We start from the raw sequence: 25,551 nt of genomic DNA on the forward strand, positions 1-25,551 counted from the left end.
CTGCGCTCCCTGCGCGCAGGAAGCGACCCACCGACTTCCTCCTCCACGGCCCAGATGGACGTGCTACCGCGAGATCTGGGAGGGGGTGGGGCCGGAAGCCGGGCCACTCTCGCGAGGCCGGGCAGAGCGGAGCCGGGAGGCCCTGTGCGGTGTGGAGGTCGTTGGTGTCACCTGCCAGCCGCCTGCGCCTTCTCCTGCCGTTCCGCTCCCCGCCCGCTCCAACTATGTTCTCCGCGCTCGCCCGCCCTGCGGGCGCCGCTCTCCGCCGCAGCTTCAGCACCTCGGCCCAGGTAGGCCCGACGAGGGGCTACCTGCAGGCGGAGGCCCCCCCCCCCCCGGCCGGGGCCACGTGGGTTCTGGGTTCGCGAGCAGCCCTGATCCCCGGGCTAGCCTAGACCGCAGGGTCGTCCGGTACCGACCCGCGCCTGTGGCGCCCTGGGCCGGCCGGGATACTGGAAGGGACGTGCCGAAAGAAAGCCCGGTAGCGGGGGGTGGGGGGGGAGGCCCCCCCGAGCTCTTTCCCCCGGACCCCCAGAGAGCCTCCACTTGGTCTACACAACTTCAAGGTTGAGAAGCTTTGGCTGTAGGGCCGAAAATAATTTACGCTTGTAGGCAACTTTCTGTAGTACTTTAAGCGACTGACCTTATTCTTGTAGCATCCGTACAAATAACGTGTAAGTATTAACTCCATAGTGCAGGCCGACTGAGATACCGAGGGTAGGGAACTGGTCCAAGGTTACAGTCATTTGTCCAGAGAGTTAAAAGTCCGCTCTCCTGCCCGCTGTCAGTGGGTTTTGGATCATCAAGCTTTCCCTCTAAGAACGTAAAGACGCTGCCTCCTCTTCAGGACCCTTTTGAAGGATCCTGCTTGCTGTGGGCGAACTGGGCCTGCCCCCAGGTGTGGTGACTGTGCAGGGCTTGGTTTGGTAGTGCTTAAGCCTAAGCTATTTTTAGTCATCTTCAAGGATGGTGGTTCTCTAACTCCGGTGTGTGTTAGAATCACCTGGAAGCTAATGAAGGACGGGCCAGGGTGCATTGAGGGAGGGTAGGACCTGCACCTTTTGTGTGTTTACCAGGTGCCCCAGGTGATTCTAATATAACTAAAGTTTGAGAACCCGGGAGATGCCCACATTGCCTCTTTATTGCACCCAAGAGGGAGTTGATGAGTAAAGAAGATTCCAGATTTCTGCTTTAGCTTCTGTCCTTCAGATCAGTTTCTTGTGCATTCAATTCATTTGAAAAATAAGTACACAAGTAAGAGCATTGAGTATCCATGCTCGCCAAGATCTGTGGTGGGTGCTGCAGGAGATACCAAGATGAGCAAGGGGTGGTACTTGAGATAGGCCCCAAGTGAGTAAACTTAGGACAGGTGGAGGTGCTGAAGACTGATGCTGAGGAGTGGGGGAAGGGAACTGAACTCGGGTAAGACTGTGAGATTTGCTGAGGGACAGTTGGATGAGGGGTACCAGAATGAAGGACACGAAGACTTTGGGCTTTGAAATTGCTGAGATGAGAAAGGCTGCTGGAAGAGAGTGGATTTGGGTAGGGGGAGGATATCAGGAGTTCAGTTTGAGATGTTGAATTTAAAGTGCATATGGGACATACAAGTGGTGATACTGGAAGGCACTAGAGTAAGTGAGAATGATGAGCTTGAGTGAAGTAGGTACATTGGTCTAGAGACTTTGGATCCTGTATCTTTTTTTTTTTTTTAAAGATTTTATTTATTTATTTGACAGAGAAAGACATAGCGAGAGCAGGAACACAAGCAGGGGGAGTGGGAGAGGGAGAAGCAGGCTTCCTGCAGAGCAGGGAGCCCGATGTGGGGCTCGATCCCAGGACCCTGGGATCATGACCTGAGCCGAAGGCAGACGCTTAACGACTGAGCCACCCAGGCGCCCCCTGTATCTTTTTTTTTTAAGAGTGTGGGGGAGAGGGAGAGAGAGAATCTCAAGCAGACCCCATGCCCATCGCTGAGCCTGGGGCTCGATCCCACAACCCTGAGATCACGACCCAAGTGGAAATCAAGAGGCTTAACTGACTGAGCCACCCAGGTGCTCCTGGATCCTTAACAACAAAAATGTATCGGGGCGCCTGGGTGGCTCAGTTGTTAAGCGTCTGCCTTCAGCTCAGGTCATGATCCCAGGGTCCTGGGATCGAGCCCTGCATCGGGCGCCCTGCTCAGCAGGAAGCCTGCTTCTCCCTCCCCCACTCCCCATGCTGTATTCCCTCTCTCGCTGTCTCTCTCTCTGTCAAATAAATAAATAAAAAATCTTTAAAAAAAAATGTATCAAGAACACAGCCTCAATATATTTATTTCTGCAGTTATATACTAATATATATGTTATAACGCAAAAAACAGAACTTTAAAAACAAACCATAGTAGACATATTATAAAGCAAACTTACAAATGAAGGAAGTGTTACCCATTTGCAAAAGTTGCTGAGCATGTGTGCTGCTAACAACCACTCCTCAATGCAGAAAAGATGAGCAAGTTTGGAAATTGGCCTTCTGCAAAGAGATCATGAGTTAATCTCTGCAATACCACAGATTCATTCTACATTGTAAAGATTCCACCACTGAAGGACTGTATTTTATACATATTAATTAAATTGATGAAACTTTGTAATATACAAATAAGGACATCACCTCAACACTGAAAGCAACAGAATGAGTGAGGAGGTCATCTTATGTATCATAAGGGACTGATTCACTTAAAGACCCTAGTAAGGGCATCAGGTCAGTTCCTTTCTTTCCTTCCTTTTCCTTCCTTTTCCTTCCTTCTTCCTTTTTTCTTTTTTTTTTTTAAGATTTTATTTGTTTATTTGAGAGAGAGAGAATGAGAGAGAGCACATGAGAGGGGGGAGGGTCAGAGGGAGAAGCAGACTCCCTGCCGAGCAGGGACCCTGATGCAGGACTCGATCCAGGGACTCCAGGATCATGACCTGAGCCGAAGGCAGTCGCTCAACCAACTGAGCCACCCAGGCGCCCCAATCTTTTCTATTTTCAAGTAATTCTACACCCAGTGTGGGGCTCTACAGTGGAACCACTGCCCTTGTCAGCCTTGGAAGCCAGTCTGAGTAATTTGGGCATGAGGGACTTCAAGGAGATTCTTGAGTAAGGAAGTGAAATGATCAAAAGTTAATTTTCAGAAGGATGGTTTTGAGGTGGAGCTGAGGGCCTAGGGTAGATAATAGAATGGGAATGGAAGGTGGGGGGAAGGTTGGGAAGATGTTTGAGATGCCAAGTCCTCCAAGTCCTAACTGGGTGTCTCTAATAAGGGAAGAGGCAGGAAGTGGTTCTAATAAGGGTTTGAATTTGGGAGGACACGGGTACTATTTGGGAACAGGGTGGGAGAAGTAGAAAGCATACATTTATTTAGACAGTTGGGCTTATGGGACCATTGGAATGCCTAACAGAGCTAGGAATGTGGGAGTTGGAATTGGAGGTCTCTAGGAGTAGAGACAAGATGTGAGAGTGATTGACTGAAGATCGAGAAGTGGATGAGATTGCCAGACCTCAATTTTGGGTTGATCTGGCTAGTTACATTTTCTGGGAAGTCAAGGGTCCCCCTTTACAGCACCAATTAAAAAAAATAAATAAAACTGAAGATTTTTAGTTGTATGTGCTTTTGGGGTTTACTTTTCTTAAGCAGATGACACACTGTGGGTTTTGTTTGGGCTTTGGTTTTGGGGTTTGCTAACCAAAGTCCATTATTCCTAGTGGCCGTTGCTGTAGAATACGATCTGCAGTGAGAGTATAGGGACCCAAAGCAGATGGCTCTGCCCGAGAGGACCACATATGGTGCTTCAGGTTCTTGTCCCTGCTATTAGTTTGTCTCCTTCCTTGGCAGCTGCCTGCTGGCCCAGAATAGGCTCCCCTTCTCATTTGTAAGGTTAGAGTAGAAATAAGCTCACTGAGGAGTTTTGTTTAGGCCTTGAGTGAGCCCTAGTGGGGAAGGGTACCTTTTGTATAATGAGGCTTCGTCATTTGCTATCTTTTGGGGCCCGGGTATATTACAATTTCTGTGCCTTAGTTCCTCATATGTAAAGTGAGTCCCTTAATATTACTTAATGGAGTTCTGAGAATCAGATAAGGAAAGTCGTAGCTCAGTATCAGCCCCAGGGCGGACCTGATAAATGGCCCGCGGCTACCATTTTGCTGGTGTTCCCAGTAGATGAGGTTGCTGGATGGCAGGAGTTTCAGGTGAAGTCCTGTATAATAAATTCTGCCCCTCGTGGGAAAAGGTTACCAAGAGGCAGTCATTGACTTAGTTGTTGGAAATGGCTGGGGTGGGGGTGGCCGTAAGTCCCATTTGGTCATCATCCTTCACAGACTCCTCTTCCTCCTCAAATGCTGGTGTTCACAGGACTCTGTCCCTAGTGCTCCTGTCACTGTGTTCCCTTTTGTGTTTTGTCCACATCTGGGGCTACCATTAATCTCAATGCAGATGCATAGGGCCTCCAGACCAAGCCTTTAGCCTACTGGGCACGTGTGTGTCTGGATGTTTCAAGGGGCTCAAACTCGGCATGCAAAACGGAACTCATTATTCTTTCTCCCAGACCCCTTACCGCTCCTCAGTTCCCTCTCTTGCTTAAAGGCAATGTTGTCTACTCAAGCCGGCAAGTTGTCATGCCAGGTTCCTCCCTCCACTCACCATCTAGATGGAAGGGGAGGGGAGGTGACTGAATCCCTTGTAGCCCGCCCATCCTTCTTGCTTGCCTAGATCCCAACCTTGAGTCATGCTTGCACTATTGCAGTAGTCTCCCTGCATCCATTCTTGGATATTTCCAGGCCATCTTCCATTCTGCTTCATGTCTTTTTAAAAACACAGTTCTGGACATGTTTTCCCCAGCTTCTAAGACCTTTCACCGATTCCCCATTGCCCAGAAGGACCAGATAGACTCTGCTAGGCTCTCAGCTTTGTCCCTACCTTCTTACTTCTTCCACATGCGTCCAGCAATGCCCAAGCCCTAGAGGACTGCTTCCCTTCACTAGGCCGTACTCCACAGCTCCTCCCTCTAGCGTCCATCTGGTAAACTGCTGCTCCTCCTTCAAAACCCCCTCACGCTTAATTCTCTCCTAGTGTCTACCTCCGTGGCACTTGTCACACTAGATGCTGTTTATTCGGTTTGCACGCCTTTCGGTGTGCAGGTCTTGTCATTGGTGCTAGCAGGTCAGTCTGGCGTGTGGCAGGTAGGAGGTCCATGCCTATTGAATTGGAGGTGAGCCTTAAAGATGAATAAGCAGCCCCTTTGGAAGACAGTCTGACACTTTCTCAAAGATTAAATGTGGAGTTGCCACGTGACTCCTCAATCTCACTCCTTGGTATAAGAATAAGAAGGGGATTAAGTGATGCCAGTCTAGATGTACTTAGCTCTGAAGTAGCTGTCGGAGGTCAAGTCTTTTGACTTCTAGCTCCAGCCTTCTAGATGCTAGCAAGGCAGTCGAGTCTCTCAACTGTATCACTTTTTAACTCTTCCCTGCAGCTGACATGCCCAGAGCCACCTGCTGCTTGTTCTGCCTGGCTTGGTGTGGAGCAGTAGTGATTCTCAGACTTCGGCCACTGCCAGAGTCACCCAGAAATGGTTGGCTATACAGAGGCCTGAGCCCCGTCCTGCTTCGAGGAGCCTGGCCCTCTGTGGGCTTTGTTAGTCCGGCGGGTAATCCTGAGAGACCCCGAAGTGTGGGGCACAGGCGCCTGAGGCTGCAGATCTAACTTAACTGCTAGGGAGGGAGCCTTTCGAAACACACATCCCTCCTGATGCTGCGTGCCCCCTCCCCCATCAGCTCCTTTCCCTTGTCCCCTCCAGAGCCAGCAGGGCTCTTCCCCATTCTGCTTCCCCACGTACAGTGAACGGCCTGTTGGTGGGTGCTCAGTATGTGTTTGTTTATAGTTAAAACTGCAGGTTGAGGGGCAGGTGCCTGAGTAGAACTTGTTCATCTTTCGGGGGGTGTTTGCAGTAGGACCCCGACTGTCACAACATCTGTGGACATAAGTTCCCTGTTTCCCAGAGATAAGCCTCTACGCTTCAGAAGAAAACCGGACCTTTGGACTGGTAGAAATTCGACGCTGGTGTCTCATTTGGCACCACAGCAATAAAAGAGACCCAGTGCAGTATTTTATAGGCTATCACGTGACTACTTCTAATACCGATTCTGTATTTTTTTTTAATATTTTTATTTATTTATTTGAGAGAGAGAATGAGAGAGAGCATGAGAGGGGGGAGGGTCAGAGGGAGAAGCAGATTCCCTACCGAGCAGGGAGCCCGATGTGGGACTCAATCCCGGGACTCCAGGATCATGACCTGAGCCGAAGGCAGTTGCCTAACCAACTGAGCCACCCAGGCGTCCCCCGATTCTGTATTAAGAGTCCTTTCTCTGTGCCTCTTTTAGAACAATGCGAAAGTAGCCGTGCTAGGGGCTTCCGGAGGAATCGGGCAGCCCCTTGCGCTTCTCCTCAAGAACAGTCCCTTGGTGAGCCGCCTGACCCTCTACGATATTGCTCATACGCCCGGAGTGGCTGCCGATCTGAGCCACATTGAGACCAGAGCAACCGTGAAAGGTACTGGACACGCTGAGCCTGGAGACTTTGCTTCCCTTCTCCCCAGTAGACCAGGGTCCAAGCGATAGAACACGGTTCTTCAGTGAAAGTAGATCAGAGACTCGGGGTTTCCACGTGCATCGTAGAACTGAATTCACAAGTGACTACGTCTTTTTGGACTTGAGCCTGTAAAAAATTTAAATAGCAGCATCTTTCAGAAAAACAAAGGTGATCTAATCTTCCCATTTTTAATTCTTTTCTCATTTGAAAAGTAATAGGATGGGGACTTTCGGGGACTTCTGGAGACTGGGGGGCAGTAGGAATGCTCTACCCCCCGGGGCTGCAGGTTGGCGTCCCGTGCCCTGGGCCAGCCCTCCCGCCACCCTAGGCTCCTCTGCCAGGTTCCCAAAAGCACGGCCTCCTTAGGGAGATCTGCTCTTCCTGTCAGGCAAACGGGTGTATGTCATCCAAGAAGTAATTCGTTGTCATACATATCATATATCCTGGTTATCTTGCCTTTACTTTATAGCAGTATTTACCCACGTCCCCAAATTCTTGGTTAAGTCATTTCTAAAGCAGTACTGTAATTTACCATTTGTTTAGTTTATTACCTATACTGTTGGTCACTGAGCAGTTTCCTATTTTGCTCTACTCTAAATTCAAATACATAAGCCGTGACGAACATCTTCCTCCTTACATCTTGTTTCTTAGAAGCCAGAAGTCGAATCAGTAGGTATGACTGTAAAGTCCCAAATTGCGGTCCAGAAAGGTGGTAGTAATTTCTGTCTCTGCTGGCCATGTGTGGGAATGCCCTGCGTGATGGTGTTCACATGCGTCCTCAGCCGGTGGGCACAGCTCGGGAGGTCAGTTGTCAGCTCAGACGTTTTTGTGCCTTCCGTAATCTCTGAATTTGTTGGCTCGTTTTCTTTTGGAGCTTCTGAAAGCTCCTGCAATAAGGGAAAAGTCCAAATCAAAGCAAATTTTGGTCATCAGAGCAAATTTCCCTTGCAGCCTTTGAAAATGGACCTTTTTTTCCCCTCAGATGATAGGAATAAACAAGAGATACCAATACTTAGAGTCCTTCTTTATCAGCACCACGATTTTCTCACGTGGCTTTCAGTGTGTCTTCAGATCTGACCCTGAGATGGAGCTTTTGTTAGGACGCCCGGGTGGTTGGGGGAAGGAATAAGCAGCTCTTGGAACTGGGAGCCAGGAAGGCCTTACAGATGCTAGCGGGTCCGAAAAAGACAAGCAGCTGAACGGGGGGGGGGGGGGGGGTGGCTAGACGGTTGATCCATTCCACGGGGGTGGGACCCAGGCAGTCGGAGGCTGGAGGAAAGTGGCGTGAAAGGCGGCTGGAACAGTCGGACCCAGTGGGGGCCATCTTCCCCTGGCTCCGTCCCCACAGCCGTGCTCGCCTCTCCAGATCAGAAAAGGTGAACTTGCTCTCTCCTGGGGTGGGGGTGTCTAGGCTACCTCGGACCTGAGCAGCTGCCGGATTGCCTGAAAGGCTGCGATGTGGTGGTTATTCCAGCAGGAGTCCCGAGAAAACCAGGTGTGTGTTTGGAAGCCTTGCCTCGCATATCCCTGGCAGTCAGGTGGGGACGTGGTTTTCCATTACAGTGGATCGAGTCAGCGTCTCCGTGGCAGAGAAGAATTCCAGAGGCTCCCCAGTCCCTGTGGGATAGAGAGGCCTCCCTTTCTTGGCCCGGCACGTGTCTGCCGTGTCTGTGCCCTGCCCGGTCTCATGTTCCTGTGCATGCGGTCTGCCCGGAGTGCCCTTCCTCCACCTGCTGCTCAGGAGCTCTTGCTGATCCTTAAGGATCCTCCTCAGATACCTCCCTCCCTGAGCCCCCTCCCCGCCTTCCATCCCCTCCACTTGTCACACTACGTTGTTTTTCCTACAAGATAGATTGGCTTGGAACGGGTATAATGTTTGGTTTCCCTGTAACAACTGACACACAGCACTGGGCGGTTCATTTGGTGCCTTGTGAACATCTTGGATTTCTCAGGCATGACCCGGGATGACCTGTTCAACACCAATGCCTCCATTGTGGCCACCCTGTCTGCTGCCTGCGCCCAGCACTGCCCCGAGGCCATGATCTGCGTCATTTCCAATCCGGTGAGTGCCGCTGGCAGGTGGGCCACTAATGCCGTGCCAGGAGCCCGCAGTGAGCAGGAGGTGGAGGTGCTTGCAGGGCCCAAAATCCGATTAAGGGGCAGCAGCGGGCGCGTGGGATGAACTAAGTGTGAATTCCAGCCTGGTTTTCCCACCACTCATGTGCCTTTGGGCAAATCACTCAAGTCACTTCCCCTCTTTGTGTCCATTTCTCCACCTGCAAAGTCCATTCTTGAGGCTCCGTTCAGCCCTGATTGTGGTGGCCCATTAACCTCTTTTACCCTGTTCTGCTCGGGGTTTGCGGTTCCTGGTTCCCCATCAGGCTTGCTCAGCCACCCCGGGCCCTGCTCGTGGGGTTTTGTGGGGAGCTTCTCCTTTGATTCCCGAGAGCACACATGCCGTACCCACACATGCAGCCCCCACGCCTCCCCAGCAGTCCCTTGGGTTGCATTGGCCCGCAGCGCACTCTGTGCCTCCTTCCCGGGTGAAGCCGGCCTCTGAGGCTCAGGTCCTGGGTGGAAATGCAGTGACAGTGATGTTGACTGGGGGCCGTGCCCACCGATCCACGCCTGGGGCTTGTCCCCAGGGCCTCTGAGGAGCCGATCCCCAACTAGCTCACCCTCCTCGGGGCAACCGGTCTGCAGTAGGGAGCAGTCACCGCTTTTGCTGGGACGCTAACCTAGCGCCTAGCGTAAATCCTGCGGTGGGCTTGCATCTTTATTATGCTCTCTCTGTGCACCAGGCACTGTGTCAGCGCTCGCTGTCTGTTAAGTCCCATAATCTTCACGGCCTCGGGAGGTGGTTGTCTCTGCCGTGAGGAAACCAGTTGCCCAGGCTTACCTTGCAGAGTGGCCGAGCTGGGACTTGACCCGAGGCCGTCTGAGGTTTTGGCCCTGCGCAGTGCGCTGCTTTATTCAGGTGTCGGCCCCAGTGGGAGCGGGAGGTGTCCTGTGGAGTCAGCCTCACTGTTAGGTTGACAGCCGGAAGGTCACATGCACATCTGAGCCATGGACCCCGGGGGCCCCTACGGGGAGGAGCACCTGCCGCCACGAAGGGTTCTTTGTGGGGGTGGGGGGAGTAGGAAGTCAGCCCACGGTGACCTGTTCCACCACGAGGGCAGCTTGCCTGTAAACAAAGTTACCGGGGTAGTTTGGCCCCTTAGGACTTGCTAGTGGTCTGGGGAAGAGATGTTTCTGTCTGTGGCATGTCTCTTCTCTCAGGATGAGGGCAAGTTACACCTCTCTCTTGCATTTGCCAGGTGAACTCCACCATCCCAATCGCAACGGAAGTTTTCAAGAAACACGGAGTCTACAACCCCAATAAAATCTTCGGGGTGACGACCCTGGACATTGTCAGAGCCAATACTTTCATTGCAGAACTGAAGGTAAGGGACGCATCGGTGTTCTTCAGGCTCCCTTCCGGACGTCCTTGGCTGATCGGTGAGCATAGGAGACCAGGGGGTCTCCAGTGCTCTTGGGGCTGGCCCCCGTGGGGCAGAGTAGCTCTCAGGTTTCCTTGGGGGATCCACACAGACCCCTGCAGGTTTAAACCGCAGCCAGCTGGAGTCTTGACTCTGCTCCCTCTCTGTCCTCCCTGGTGCATCGAGGGGCCGGGCTTTTTCCCAGACTTCCCGCTGCCTCAGCTGGGCTGTGCTAAGTTCCTTGCCTCTAAAAACTAGAACTAACAGGCTTTACGTGCTAATGGTATCTGTCAAATGAATGATAAAATCGGCAAACATGAAGAATTTGGGAACATTCCTGAAGTCCTGAGATGTCAGGATCATCGATCCTGGCACGGAGTTCTGACTGCGGTCACCTGCGGCTCGCTGGGCTGCTGACCGGGCCACTGGGCCCGTACCTGGGGGGGCGGGGACCAGTGCCAGTGCTGGTGTCCTTGGCAGAACCACTTCTCTGGCCTGTGGAAGTGTCTTGAGGGGAAGCAAGGGCAGCCCTTCATCAGCCCGGGAGAGGCTTTCTGGGCCAGTGTTTGCTGGCTTGCAGATGAGGGGGCCTCTCTGAAGTAGGAACAGTTGTCCTGCACACATGAGACTGTTGGCCTTGATCGTATGCCCCATGTGCCAGGCAGGTCCGCTTCTGGAGTGCGGTGCCCTGTCTTCGTTCATGCTGCGGCACGTCCTTAGCCCCTCTCCTGGGGGCGGGGCTCCCAGAGATCCAGAAGACAGGCCAGGCCTTGGGATTCAAGAGCCAGTGGAATGTAAAAACCAGTCGGGCACGGACATGGAGGGTAGTTGACTGAGTCAGGACAGGCTTTCCGGAGGAGCTGGCATTCCCGCTGAGTCTGACCAAGGACAGCCCGGGAGGGTGGGGTTCGGGCCTCCTGAGGCTCACAGCCCGGCTTCCTGGGAGCCACAGTGCTCATTCTCTTTGGGCTTTTGTGGTGCTCCCAAGCTCTTGGGGGCCAAAGCACACCATCTCCCCCGGGCCCCTGGTCCTGCTGCAACACCCTAGCTGCACGTGGTGGCTGCACGTGGCTGTGTAAATTACTTAGAATTACAGAAAATTAGAAATTTCGTGTCCTCCGTTGCGCTGGCCACATTTCAGATGCTCGATAGCCACATGTGGCTCCTGTGTTCTCGCAGAAAGTTCTACGGGATGGTGCTGTCATAGCCTGGGAAGTTCTACTGTTTGAGGTGGAGGAAGGGGGATCTTGGCCCCTGGCAGATAACCTAGTGCTTGTCAAGCTTCAGTTAAGTGAATTGTCCTCTCCCTCAGGCTCTCTGGCATTCTGGAAAAATCCTGATTTGTATCAGGAATGAAAGTTGGCCCTTAAAGCGCCAGTGTCTGGAGCCTCCCTCAGTCCTCTCGGCCATCTTCCGCCCCTTTGCCACCTTCTCTTGGCTTTTCTGCTGATGTGATACATGTTCTTTATGGCCCCAGGCCTTTGCTCTTTCTGCTCCTTTTGCCTAGAATACACTTCTTTTGGCAAAGTCCTGCTGCTGCTTCTCGGATGAAGTTACATCTGTCCCAGAAAGCCCCTACCGGCTGATGAAGGGCTGCCCTTGCTTCCAGAGCCGCCCTGTGTGGCCGTCTCAGCACAGCAGCCGGGGACGTTACTTGTCTCTGTCTCGTAATCAACAGTGAGGGTCTCAAAAGCAGGGCCTCCTGCCTATGTCCCTGGTGACTGGCACACTGCCTTGGCACGTAGGCGCCGCTGTGTGAGCTTCCTGCTCCGTGAACTTGGTCCTGTGGGCTCTGCCCCCCTCAACGCTGGGTCGCCCTTCCTGGGCAAGGTGGGTTCTTAACTTAGGGCTGCTCTCTTTAGCAGCTGCGGCATTTAGGGAAGGTAGCATCATTGGGGGACTGCTCACTTCCCTCCCTTAACTCCCACTGGATTCTTTTTTTTTTTTTTTTTTTGGACCATCTTAAGAAATACCTGGTCCAGGCGCGCCTGGGTGGCTCAGTTGGTTAAGCGTCTGCCTTCGGCTCAAGTCATGATCTCAGGGTCCTGGGATCGAGCCCCAAGTCGGGCTCCCTGCCCCTCAGGGAGCCTGCTTCTCCTCTCCCTCTGCCTGCCTCCCCCCTGCTTGTGCTCTCTGTCTCTCTCTCTGTCAAGTGAATAAATTTTAAAAATCTTTAAAAAAGAAAAAGAAACACCTGGTCCGCAGATTGGGGGTGTTGTGCCTCCAGTTTAACAAATGAATCAGCCTCTCCTATTAAGCCCTGACAAAGAACCATGGTGTTTTGACCCCTTACAGCTCAGTTTTATTCTGTCCTAATCACTGTGAATTGACAGACTTCTCACCCCCAGGTGTTCTGGAATTGTTTTGAATTTTGCTCTACAATGACGGGGAGGGAATTGGACTCATTCTTTGTGACCAAGTATGGGGATGTGAATCTGGGCTAGCTCTGGGGAAGAGGACTATCCTCTGAGGGACCAATGGGGGGACCCTACAAGGAGACAGTTTTCTGCTCCCTGTAAAGGAAGACCCTCAAAGTGACCTCACCATGTGACACATACTCCTTGCTGCGCTGCTCCAACTGATGTTCCGTGCGGTTGGTGGGGCCATGGCAGGAGATCTGAACACAGCTGGACTCCGGTTTCTGTGGTTTCTTTGTTCTGACTTCTGTGGATTTTTTCCAGTATTGGTCCTTTAGGTGGATATGACATGGTTTATACTCAAAGAGCTTTAAAAATTAACAAAGCTTCATACTTTGGTGGCCAGGGTTTGGATCCCGCTCGAGTCAATGTTCCTGTCATTGGCGGCCATGCCGGGAAGACCATCATCCCCCTGATCTCCCAGGTAAGTGTGTCACCTTGCCAGGAAGCCGTGATACCGGGAACACCTTTAAGAAGTTCCACCTCGAGGGCGCCTGGGTGGCTCAGTCGGTTAAGCGACTGCCTTCGGCTCAGGTCATGATCCCGGGGTCCTGGGATCGAGTCCCGCATCGGGCTCCCTGCTCAGCGGGAAGCCTGCTTCTCCCTCTCCCACTCCCCCTGCTTGTGTTCCCTCTCTCGTTGTGTATCTCTCTGTCAAATAAATAAATAAAAAATCTTTTAAAAAAAAAGAAGTTCCACCTCGAGGTACTGAAGACAACTGACAAAGAACTAAGCATCTGTCGTATTTTGAGAGAATTCCTGCTGTGGATATAGCCCCAGCCATTGTCGGGGGTGGGGGTGGTTCTTGAGTGGCCTGCAGGGCTGTGGTCAGGCTCCAGCACTTTGGGGTCCACACCTGTGGGAGTGGGTGTGGTCAGAAGGTGCTCACAGTGGCCAGCTCCCAGCACACAATGAAAACTGCTGCAGGAAACCACTGAATTCCTGGTTGGGTCAGAGCAGGTAAAGCTGCTTTGTTTAAAAATGAGTAGAGGGGCACCCGGCTGGCTCCGTCGGTAGAGCTTACGACTCTTCATCTCAGCTCTGTGAGTTCGAGCCCCACGCTGGGTGTAGAGATTACTTAAAAATAAAATCTTTAAAAAAATAAATTTAAAAAAAGTGAGTAGAGACAAGGTGAACACCACTGAGAATGATATATTAAGTTAGCGTCCTAACCCCTGAGTATAATGCACTGAGGACACAAAATATTTGTGCTGTTCTTGCCAAAAGTGCATAACCCAATGAGAAAGGTATGAGGAAACCTTCTATAAATCTAAAGTGATGGACGTTCTACAAAACGAGCTGTCAGTCCTCTTGACAAGCGTCCAGGAAGACAGGACTATTAGGAAACGGACTGAGGTGGGGTCCTGGGTGGGAACTGGGACAGGAAACGGACAGTAGTGTTGAAATGGGTGACATTTGAGTAAGGTCTGTAGTTAATGTATCGATGATAATTTCGTGGATCTTCATAATTGCACTGTGGCTATGTAAGATGCTTAATAACATTGGGGTAAGCCGGGTGAGGGAAATCTTTGTGCTGTTTTTACAACTTTTCTCTAAGTCTAAAATTAGTCCAAAATATTAAAAGTTCTTTAAAAATGAGTAGGGGCGGGGGGGGGGGGGGTAGGTTGTGCCCGTCTGGGCACGCGACTCAATCTCAGGGTTGTGAGGTTCAAGCCCCACCTGGGGTGTGGAGCTCACTTTAAAAAGGGAGGGGGGGGTGGGCCGGTGGTAGGGGCCACCTACACCTCCCAACAAAGTTGACTTTTTCTTTAAAGCAGAGTTGGTCTCGGTTTCCCCTGTAGTGGCAGTGGCGGGGGAGGGGTCTGCCACGAGAGGGGGAGGACAGTGTGGGGTCTGGGAGTGGTGGCAGCACCTGCTCACGTGGTCCCTGTGGCTTTGGCCCGCAGTGCACTCCCAAGGTGGACCTTCCCCAGGACCAGCTAACAGCCATCACTGGGCGGATCCAGGAGGCCGGCACAGAGGTGGTGAAGGCCAAAGCTGGAGCAGGTGGGTTCTCGGGGGCAGCCCCCAGGTGAGGCCGTGCTGCAGTCCCCAGTTGAAGACCGGAAGGGCCCGGGCAGGCAGCGAATGCTCTTCTCGGCTTCCTGTACGTTCACGGGCTAAGCCAGGCTGGTGGCAGGGGGCAGCCCAGCTTTGTGGAGCAGAGTGGCGGTAGAGGTCCACGCCATTCACGAGTTTGCGAAATGAAGAGATGACGACCTAAATTCTTCACAGCTGAAGCTGAAGGTTTTGCAGCTGCTTTATTTAGCCGGGAGGGCAGGCTTGCCCGGATATTCCGGTCGCGGTGCTAGCTTGGCTGACCCACCTGTGTCCTCCTAGGCTCGGCCACCCTGTCCATGGCATACGCCGGAGCCCGCTTTGTCTTCTCCCTTGTGGATGCGATGAACGGAAAGGAAGGAGTTGTGGAGTGTTCCTTCGTTAAGTCCCAAGAAGCAGACTGTGCCTATTTCTCCACCCCGTTACTGCTGGGGGTACGTATCCCAAAGGTTGGGGCTTGTGACGGTGGAAGCAGGTGCGTTCTCTATACTTAAGATGGGGAGCCCTGGCCTGTTTGCTCCATAATTCAGTTTTCCCCTGTGCAGTGACTGCGTCCCGGTGCCTGGGCTGTGCTGGGGGTTTTGAGGGTGGTCCCACGTCCCAGAAGTAAGAGCAGGAAGAAACCTCAAATGGGGTAGGAACCCTCCTTCCCCGTGGATCGGCCAGCCGGTCAGCGGCTGACTTGGCGTGTTTCTTGATGAAACGCTTGTTCCACCTCAAGGCAGCCGTGGACAGTTCTGAAGGAGAGGCCTCCCTCCGCCAGCCCGTGTGCTGTACCCTCTGGCTCGTACTTGTTCCTTCTTGTCCCGACCTCAGGCCCGCCGAGCCGGATTCCTCTTCCAGGGAGGCCCGGAGACAGGTCACCGAGCTGTGAGATTTTCCTGGTTTTCTTCCTGGAGCGTGCTGTAGGTTGTCCGCTTGAAGTGGTGGCGTCTAGGACGGAGGCCATCCCGTCACATTGCTTGGCTTCGGCCAGGCTGTTTTGGAGGCAGCTGTCCAGTCTGGTGACTCTTCCTGAGTGTTCGGGGAGCAGACACTGCTAGGTCTCACTCACACACTGTCCAGCCAGCTTTCCATTTCTGATGTGCAGGCAGCCGCTGTCATCAGACAGAGGGGCGGTTGCCTTCATCTCCTGCCCCGAATGAAACAGTTTGGCGACGTGCCGGGCCACCCAGAGGCCCTTCCCATAGAGCCTGATGTCCAAAGATCCCTGAGATGTGGCCCCGGGCCTCGGGGACACCGTGTGGTGGAGAGACAGGCACCATTCCGGGACCGGGGCGGCGCGGGTGTGTGCAGTTGGCAGGCCCTGCAGGCCCTGGGATCAGGGAGGGCTCTCCGGGGAGGCGGCCCGGAAGCCGAGGCTGCAGGTGCAGACACACGGGCTCAGCTGTGGGGGTGGCACAGTGACACACCTGCTGTTTTCCTGAGGTCTCCCGTCTCCGTACTTGATTACATTGGACTTGGGTGGATATTACCAACCTAGCAAAAGACGGGAACCCAAAAGTATGGTCCGTGTCGAGGAGAATGACATTCAGTGCTGCTAAGGATTGAGTGCTCCATGTGCCAAGCCGCCCACAGGTGTTCTCATGGCCTCCTTTGGGGTGGATAGTACGTCCGCCCGGTTTCTAGATAAAGAAACAGCCTTGGCCGAGGTGCACACGGAGTGAGTGTCAGGGTCTGGATCCCAGCCGGGGGGGCGGTCTGCCTGAAACCCAGACTCCAGGCACAGCTCACGCCGTCCCGGCCGGCCGGGCTCCCTCAGCAAGCTGCCCCGGGCGGGTGGGCCGGGCAGGGTCATGAAGTTACACGTCAGGTTTTCCTTAACAGCCTCGTTCATGGAAACCTGTTGTAAAACTTAAGTATTTTCAGTGATCCTTCTTAAATTTTAAATTGTCCAATTTTACCCCCTGCCGTCTCCTCCAGAAAAAGGGCATTGAGAAGAATCTAGGCATCGGCAAGATCTCCTCTTTCGAAGAGAAGATGATAGCGGAAGCCATCCCCGAGCTGAAGGCCTCCATCAAGAAGGGAGAGGAGTTCGTGAAGAACATGAAATGAGGGGGGCAGCCAGCGAGCAGTCCGTTTCCCTAACTTACGAAGGCATCATGTCCCTGTAAAGCCATCTCCTACCTCCTGTGTTTGAGTTGCGTTAACCACGAGTGTCGTGTTAGCGTCACCATCCCTTCCAAATCGCCGGTCTGTCTGTGGGCGCATCAATAAAAGCAGGCTTTGATTTTCTTTTTCAAGGTCTCGGCAAATGTCTTTCTTCCCCGTTCGAGCTGGCTTCAGAGGGCCTGTCTGGCGTCTCCATCGTGAATCAGAACGAGATGTTATTTAAATATCAGGCTGACGCATGATGGTTTCATCAGTAGCTTCGACAAAGTCTGAAAAATTTATCAGTAGCTGTTCCTCCCAACCCTGCTCTGCACCATTGCCTCCCTCGGCTCCGTGTCCTCAGTGTCCCGGGGTGACAGTTGGTGGCACATGCCCAGCCGCCGTTTTCGGTCCCCGGCTCCTCCCATGTGGTGGTTTCTGGCTCAGCCGACAGCTCTGTCTTCTACATCGGAGCTGCCTCGGCCAACCTCTGTCCCGCTCCAAATCTCCTCCTCCCGGACGGGGGCCATCCTAGGCCAGAGCTGTGAAGGCTGGAGCGGGGGCTGAAACGCAGCACCAGCTGCCGGGCAGCATGGGGGACGCAGGAGGGCTGGCTTCGTGGCTCCAGCAGGACCTAAACAGGAAGTTGGTTGTATTCTCTGGGCTTAGGGTAAATGTGGGGAATTAGAGCAGGACCTGTTCCCGTTAGTGTCTGGCGCGTTCCATTCCTTGGAAAGGGGGAAACTGAGAGCCCTGTGCCTGAGAAGGAACTTGGTGGCCACAAGTGATGACCTTCCAGTGACCGGGTGAAAGGGCAGGTGGGGGCGGAGCTCTGCCCTGGGTGGGACACTCCTCAATCTACAGCAGCTTCTCCTTAAAACTAAAATGGGTGTTATCATTATGACATCATTGTTTTCTTATAAGAGTAATAGGCGTCCACTGTTTAAAACCTAAAATGTGGGGCGCCTGGGTGGCTCAGTCGGTTAAGCGTCTGCCTTCGGCTCAGGTCATGTTCCCGGGGTCCTGGGATCGAGCCCCGCATCGGGCTCCCTGCTCAGTGGGGAGCCTGCTTCTCCCTCTCCCTCTGCTGCTCCCCCTGCTTGTTCTGTCTATAAATAAGCAAAATCTTAAAAAATAATAATTAAAAAATAAAAATAAAAAACCTAAATAAAATGTAGCCAAAACATAAAGGAAAATAATCACGGGTGATGGTATTTCTCCTCTTTTGTTTATTTTGAAAGTTGAGATAGGGCCTCATGTGTCATTTTGTAGCCTGCTCTTCTGGTGAAGCACCACCCCGCCCCCCGGGTCTAGTTGCTTTAAAGCCATTTTCTGTGTCATCATTCGTCTTCCCCCCCCCCCCCGCCCCTTCCCCCGCAGCCTTTCTGCAGGCTGACAAGGCTTCTGCCCCAGCTGCAGGGCCCAGCCGGCCTGGCACATCCAAGACGGTAGCTTGTGTGTGCTGGTGTGTAGGGGCTGCCGGGGAGGCCGCCGGGCTTGTCACTCTTCACGGGGCCCCTGCTGCGGAGCGGGCAGATCTCTTACTTGGTGGCTTGGGGTTCTCGAAAGTGCAAAAGCAGAAACTGCCTGGCAGTAAGACAGGCTCAAGACCGGCCCTATCCTCGAGGTGAAAGCGAATCCCCAGGCAGGCCCAGGTGTGTGTGTGTGGGGGGGGGGGACCGGCCACGCAAGGGCCGGAGTCCCGGGAAGGCCTGGTTCTTCAGGGGCCACCTTTGGAGACGAGCTACCACTCTAAGCACAGATGTATTTTCCCTTATCGCTTGTCATAACGGGGTCACCCTTACGGGGAGCCCACGGTAACCACTCCACTGCCCTTGGATGATTTGGTCACTGAGGGTTTCGCTACTGTAAACAGCAGGGCTCTGGATGCTGCCTTTGGACTAATTCCTCCCGGTAGTTGTGTGTGTGAAAAGCCATGCCAGCTCTCTCTCGGGTCATCTGCTCTGTCATGGGGTCCTTGCGGCAGCCCTGACAGGCAGGGCCTAGTAGACCAGGTGACTCAGAGCAGGTTCAGGAAGGTTCGAGAAGGTCAGTGCGCATCTCCGCATACCAGCGGTCACCACACGGGGGCCTCCCAAACGGTTTGCTAAAGATGCAGCTTCCTGAGCCCCCACCTCTCAGAAGTTCTAACCTAGCAGTCTGAGAATGGGGGTGGCCAAGAATGGAAAACACTGCAGGATCTTCCAGATTATACTGGGGAGGAGGGGGGGGTGACCCACCACGCTTTGGACACTGGCTACCCCAGAGCTCTTTCTACTCCATAGGCCTCCTGCCGTCCAGGGATCAAGTCAGGTACGTGAGAGCCCATGAGAAGAGTGCAGATGAAGTAGTGCAGGACTCAGGACCAGGTTCGTTCTGGATATTTTGGCGGAGGCAGGGAGCAAGGGAGGAGCACTTGAGCTGGCCCTGCGGGCTGGCTTGGATTCCCACGGCAGGGAGAGCAGGACGGGCTTGTCTGGCAGCCGCAGGAGTGGCTGGGCTTAGGGGAATGGGCCCAAGATGGGCTTGAGGAAAGGCCAAATGTTTGGCTTGCAGCCTAGGGCACAGGAGGAGGGAATGGGACTATTCTGGAGACGGTGTGGAATGCCAGGCTGAAGAGCTTGGATCTCCTTCTGTGGAAGTGGGGACAGGGATGGTGACACGATCCCAGGGTGTGACTCAGGAGACTGGGGTGAGGCCCAGGGGACACCCTTGCTCCAGGCCTGCAGGCTGTCCTCTAAGCAGGAAAGCTGCGGCGGCAGGACCCACTCAGGACGCTCCGCAGCAGAAGGGCTGAGGGCCCAAAATAGGGTGGCAGTGAGTGGGAGGAAAGGGATGACGGGGACACAGAGACAAAGCAGCAACTCCCAGCCCCGTTCCCACCACGCAGAAGTCCATCAGCCAGTTATCGGGGAGGGTTAAGCTAACCACGCCCCTGCTTCCAAGCTCCAGTGACGCGCCTCCTGGTCCTGGGACTGGCAGCCATCCCCGCCTTCTGGCCGCCTTCCTGACACACGACTCCCGTCTCCCCTCAGCGAGGAACAAAAACCCAGGGGTTGGGTGTATGGTGTTTATGACCATAATGAGCTGGCTGAGGCCTTTGCTGGGGGGAGGCCAAGAACCAGGCTTTAGAGAGCAGAGGGAGGCCTGGTGTGGAAGCCACCGGGCGTCCCCACCGAGGGTAATTACATGGCCGAAGACTTGGTCCTGCAGAGGGACCGCGTGCAAGTCTGGGGTAGACACCACCACGTTGCCTAATTAGAAGGAAAGCAGAGTGTGGCGGCCTCGCGGCTACCTCAGAAGGTCTGGAACAGCTTAACCTGGAACGACCCTGAGCCCGCTTAGGAGGGACTTACTCGCTGCCCCCCTCCTCTGCAGTTCTCCCAAATTGCCTGGAGAGGGAGCTGGAGGCTGCAAAGCGGCTGCTAGGGACAGGCGGGTCAGGCGGCGGAACGAGGATTAGCATTCCCGAGCCAAATCCGGCTCTCCGCCCTGTCTCGTTTCTGCTCGCCCAGACTGGAGGGTGACTGCCTCTAACAGGGGGAGGACCTGGGAGCGAGCCCAGGGAGGTCTGTGGAAACCGGCCTGGAGACACAATAGGCAGGGAGGTGGTGGCCGGAGGCGGGGTGGGGGGGAGGTCAGGAAAGAAACACCCCCGTCCCCATTAACCTGGCCCAAGACTCAAGGCCCTGACCACCACCACCACCACCACCCAGCCCCCCGCGAGCTGGTGGAACAGCAGGGAGGATAACTTCGCACTTCTGTTAACCGGGTAACCTTGGACTCCTCTGGTCTGCAGTGCCCTGTGCGGATAGCAAGGGCAGGCCACTCCTTCTGGCATCCCCAGGAGGTGGCGATTCATTAACCCAAACCCAGGGTGGACAAAGGCTGCTGGCCGGCCAGGAGAGAAAGCCCCAGGACCCCACCAGGCCCTGCAAGGGGATGGCCTGGGGCCTCCAGGTGCTTGCCTGAGTTCCCATGCGGTGCTTTCTGGACCTCTCCAGTGTCTACCCCCCTGGGGCTTCGACCGAGCTCCTCAGTTAACCCACTTTCAGAAGCCACCCCACATCCTCCCCCGGTCTGCCCTCCCAGGCCTGTGGGCTCACTGCCTGGGGCAAACTCCTAAAAGCAGCCAGAGCTGGGGCCAACCAGAAATGTGTTCTTGCGTGCCCTTTCTTTCCTTCTGGATGCTTAACTAAATCCCCTCAGAAAATCCAGTAGGGTCACCCAGAACCGGATGCCCCAAGTGGGGCCAGGTGGGTTGTTGATCTTTGGCTGGTTTGCCCCAGTAGAGCTAATCTGGTTGTGAAATAAATCCCTGAAGCAACTAGTGAATAGCTTCTGCCCCAGTCTGCTGGCCCCCTCCCCTGGGACCCCCGGGGCCTCCCCACCGGTGAAGGGGTAACACCTGGCGGCATGGCATCTCCCAAACCGATTAGCCAGTACCAAAGTGCTTTTGGTGGTTAAATATTTTAATACCACCCTGGAGTGGGGGGCCCTTCTGTAGAGGAACGGAGGAATCAGGCTGGAGAAGAGGCTCCCCACCCAGCACAGCGCCCCCTGGTGGTGCTGACCACCCCCCCCAGCCTTGCTTGGGTGGGGGCGGGGCTTGGGGGTGGTTTCCATCAGCTTCACCCACCCCATCTCCTTCCCCAGGGCCAAAGCTAATGAATGAAGCAGTCTGACACAAAAGGCATTCCCCAACCTAATAAATGAAAATGAAAGTGTATAATATGGTTCCATGCAGGGTAGAAAAACAACAATATTTTTTTTAAGTCCCACAGAACCCCCAAAATACCCATTTGTATTTGAAGGTAAATGCACAGGAAAAGGTCTTCAAAGAATTCATGCCAGTTAGCTTGGTATTAACTTCGAGAATGAGGAAGGATGCTGCCTCTAGAGTGTGTAGGTAGCGTGCTCTCAGCTTTCTACCCTATATGCTTTGTGTTATGGGTGAATTGCATCCCTAAAAATTCCCATGTTGAAGTCCTAACCCCACGTACCTCAGAATGCCACCTTCTTTGGAAATAGGATCGTGGCAGATGGAATTAGGTACAATGAGGTCACACCAGAGTCAGGTGGGCCCCTAATCCAAAATGACTGGTGTCCTTATATAAAGGGGAAACATGCACACAAGGAGAACATCATGTGAACACAAAAGCAGAGAGATGGGTGATGCATCTGCAAGCCAAGGAATGCCAAATATTGCCAGCAGACCACCAGAAGCCAGGGGAGAGGCATGGGACAGAGTCTCCCTCATGGCCCTCAGAAGGAATCGATACCACAGAGGCCTCAATCTGGCCCCCAGAACTGTCAGACTATAAATTTCTGTTGCCTGAACCTCTCTGCGATAGTTTGTTCCAGCAGCCGCAATACACCAACACACTTTGTAGAGTCCAATATTGCACAGTGAAAAAGAGATCCCTCCCAACAGAGGTCGGAATGCATAATGAATATCGCTTATGAAATTAAAATTCAGGGGCGCCTGGGTGGCTCAGTCAGTTGAGCACCTGACTCTTGGTTTCGGCTCAGATCATGATCTTATGGGTCATGAGATTGAGCCCCAAGTCAGGCTCCACACTCAGCGGGTAGTCCGCTTGAAGATTCTCTCCCTATGCCCCTTCCCCCACTTGCGGGTATAGGCGTCGGCGAGCGCGCGCTCTCTCTCTCTCTCTCAAATAAATAATCTTTATAAAAAAAAAAGAAAAAGAGGTCATTTGTCCTCCATAATCCCAAACCTTAAAAAAAATTAAGGCACCACGCCGTATGTCTACGCATGGGTCTTGGCATGTAATGCAACAGCCACTTGTTACTGCCCCTTTTATGGATGAAGGTGACTTGCCCCTGCTCACGCAGCATGAATGACAGTGCAGAGTGGGAGCTCAAGCTGCCGGGCCGCAAACCCAGGGCACTGTGCTCTTCTCAGTTGCTGTACCCACTCCCGGAGTTCTGGCCTCTGTCCCATCCCACATTCGTCAGCTTTGGTGGGACAGGGGCCCCTGGCACGTGGTGGGAAGACCCCTGGCCTTGGAGTCCAACAGTCCGAGATTCAGTCCTAGCTCTGCCATTTATACCCAAGTGACCTTGGGGGGAAGCACCGTCCACTGGCTAAACCTCAGTTTCCTCTTCTAGGAGATCGTGAAAAGCCCTTTACGAACTATAAAGAGCTGTGCACCAGGGAGTTGTAATGTCTCTGGTACCCGATTCTGATGTCACATTTTGCCTAAAACAGGGCCAGCTTTTCCTGGCTGTCCCTGCAAGTCCCTATTGATGACACCATCTCCCACCATGAAAGTTGTATCACCCTGTCCAGGCCGTGAGCACATTTTTTTCCTCTCTCACATCTGCTGAGTCCTGCCTACTTCCCAAGTCTTGCAGGAGGCAGAAGAATGGCCCCCCAAAGTTGTCCACTTCCTCATTCCTGGAACCTGTGGATATGCAACCTTACACGGCAAAGGGGACTTGGTAGATGTGATTAAGTTAAATATTGTAAGATAGGGGGGGCCTCCTGGATCACCACATCAGGAGGGCAGAAGGGTCGGAACCAGAGGAGGAGGCGTGAGGACAGAAGCAGGTCAGAGTGAGATTTGAAGATGCTGCTTCGAGCCTGGAGAATAGACGAGGGGCCACCAGCCAAGGCAGGCAGGTAAGCAAGGAGACAGATCCTCCCCTAGAGCCTCCAGAACAACAGCAGCCCTGCTGCCACCTTGGTTTTAGAACTTCTGACCTCCAGAACTGTTAGATAATTGTTAGATAATAAGCCACCGAGTCTGCGGTAATTGGGGCGGCTGCCACAGGAAGCTGACGCTCCCCTCCTCGGTGTTTGCAGGCATATTTCTTTTAACCCTTGTCACACCCTTCTAAAGTGGGTGCAATTAGCATCTCCATTCCACAGCCAAGAGAACTGATGCTCAGAGAGGCTGAGTAACTTGCCCAAGGTCACACAGCAGGTAAAAGAAGCTGGGATTTGAACGCCTGCAGCCCATGCATGGCTGTGTCTCAGACATCTCCCCTCTTAGTAGCTCCCTCCACCACGGGGCAGACCCTCCCTGCATGTGGGTTGGTTCTATCCCTTGAAACCAGACCCTTGGATTTCTTGGGTTCCTGGCTCACTGGTGCTCTGATGTCCTACCGTGCTTCTGCGGTGCCAGTCGAGGGGGGGGGAGTCCCCACCGTGGCACCCTCCCCCCCCAGGCAGATTCTCGACAGAACTCCACAGTGGATGGATCCCTGCTCAGGGCCTAAATAGAGGCCATATGCAGAGGGACTGGCATGCCTGAGTTGTCACATCACAGTCCCTGCCACTGCCCGGCCACTCTCAAAGGCCTGACAGAGAGGCACCCCCCTCCTCCCACCCTGTCTCTCTGTTTGTGGGGTGTGGGGGAGGGGCTGTCAAATCAGCCTTCTCCCCAGCCCCCGCCCCCCCCCAGTGGGACCCCTCTGCTAGGGAGCGTTGGCAAATCCCTCCTTCCTTCCCTCAGTCCCCCCCCCCACCCCCTGGCCTGGGAACCCCAGGCTGGCCTGGCCCTCTTAGGGAGGCCACAGCCCAGCCAGGCTGCCTCCTTCCCCTGACCTGAGCCCTCCATCCCTCTGAGCCCCCTCGTCCCTAAGCCAAGGCCCAGCTCCACTGCAAACCCCACCTCATGGCCTAAAATAACTCCTCTCTGCCCTGCCCTCTCCCTCCCAGGCTCCTGCTGGTGTTAATATTCTCCCAGCCAGGCGACAGGCAGACCAGGCCAGTAATTAGGTTAACTCCCCTCCTGCCAGGGAGGTCGGCTGGTTGGGTGCCTGGGGTGAGGGTGATTGGAAATGTTCCCTTTGTGGGCTGGGGTGACTGTGTGTGTGTGTGTGTGTGTGAGTGCGCGCGCAATGTGTGTATGGTGTGGTGTACATGTGGGGGGTGTATGTGTATAGTGTGTATGAGTGTGGTGTGTGTGGTGTGTGTATATGGTGTGCATACGTGTATGGTATGTGTGTGTGTGGTGTGCATGTGTGTGCAATGTGTGTGTGGTGTGGTGTGCATGTGCATGAGTGTGGTGTGTGTGTGTGTGTGTGTGTGGTGTGTGTGTGTGTTGGGGAGCCAACAATGGAAGCTTTGAAAGCAAATGCCAGGTGTACCTGTGCTGGGCTGGGCTCAGGGGAAAGACCGGGCTCAGCAAAGAGGGGGTGCGGTAGGACCCTTGAGCCCCCGCTGCTGCCCATTTGGAGCAAACCAGCAAGTGCCTGTGTGCCTCCCAGAGCGTCCTGTGCTACCAGAACTTTCCACATCTGCCTGTGCGGAGGCGTCTGTGACAAAGGGGGAAGCACAGAGGGTCTGCCCAGCCGCCCCCTTCCCCACGCGAGCCCAGAGGAACCTCGGCCACCTTCGTGGGAGGGCTACTCTGTATTGCACACCTACTAGGCGTGGGGATCGTGTGAGGACAATTAGCAAACTGAAGCTCAAATCAAGTGACCTTGCCAGTGGTGATTGCTGGCTGGGACCTGAGACCCCGGCCCAGGGGGCTTTCTACGGGCAGAAGCGGGTCCTCAGCCTGGCTGCCGGAGGGGAGGGACCGCCGCCGCAGCGGTGGGAGAGGCCGCAGCATGGGGCACACTGACCACACGCTGGTGCTGGGCACCAGGCCAGGCCTCTCCACGGGGCCCTGCCATGGCTTAGCCACATGGACTGTGACGTGTGTCTCAATGTTGGAAACCAGCACGCCAAGCCTGCCACATCCTGGGCAGCATTGCTCACCCAAGGCTGAGCTCAAACACGAGCTGATCTCGAGGAAGCCCTCAATAGCAAGCAGCACAGAAGGCACTCGGAGGAGCGAGAATGTGGAGACGGAACTTCGAATTGCTCAAGTTTCACGGGCAACGTGCTCCATTATAAATTTGACTCTATACTCCCCAGTGCCACAGAACC

The 25,551-nt window shown here is 54.0% G+C and overlaps 1 protein-coding gene across 2 annotated transcripts; it reads left to right on the plus strand.

Moving 5' to 3' along the window:
* Nucleotides 1-112: 112 nt before the first annotated feature.
* MDH2 (malate dehydrogenase 2) lies at nt 113-16,795 on the plus strand. Of its 2 annotated transcripts, XM_021700585.1 has the most exons (9): nt 113-290; nt 6,394-6,562; nt 8,013-8,096; nt 8,554-8,663; nt 9,919-10,044; nt 12,844-12,921; nt 14,405-14,504; nt 14,838-14,989; nt 16,479-16,795. In XM_021700585.1, exons 1-9 carry the CDS (start codon nt 225-227, stop codon nt 16,608-16,610), a joined length of 1,017 nt encoding a protein of 338 aa, XP_021556260.1. In that variant the 5' UTR covers nt 113-224; the 3' UTR covers nt 16,611-16,795. The 2 variants fall into 2 exon arrangements, with proteins under 2 accessions (XP_021556260.1, XP_044771648.1); XM_044915713.1 differs by lacking the exon at nt 9,919-10,044.
* The last annotated feature ends 8,756 nt before the right edge of the window (nt 16,796-25,551 follow it).

Source organism: Neomonachus schauinslandi, chromosome 5, assembly GCF_002201575.2.
Source record: "Neomonachus schauinslandi chromosome 5, ASM220157v2, whole genome shotgun sequence".
NCBI lineage: Eukaryota > Metazoa > Chordata > Mammalia > Carnivora > Phocidae > Neomonachus > Neomonachus schauinslandi.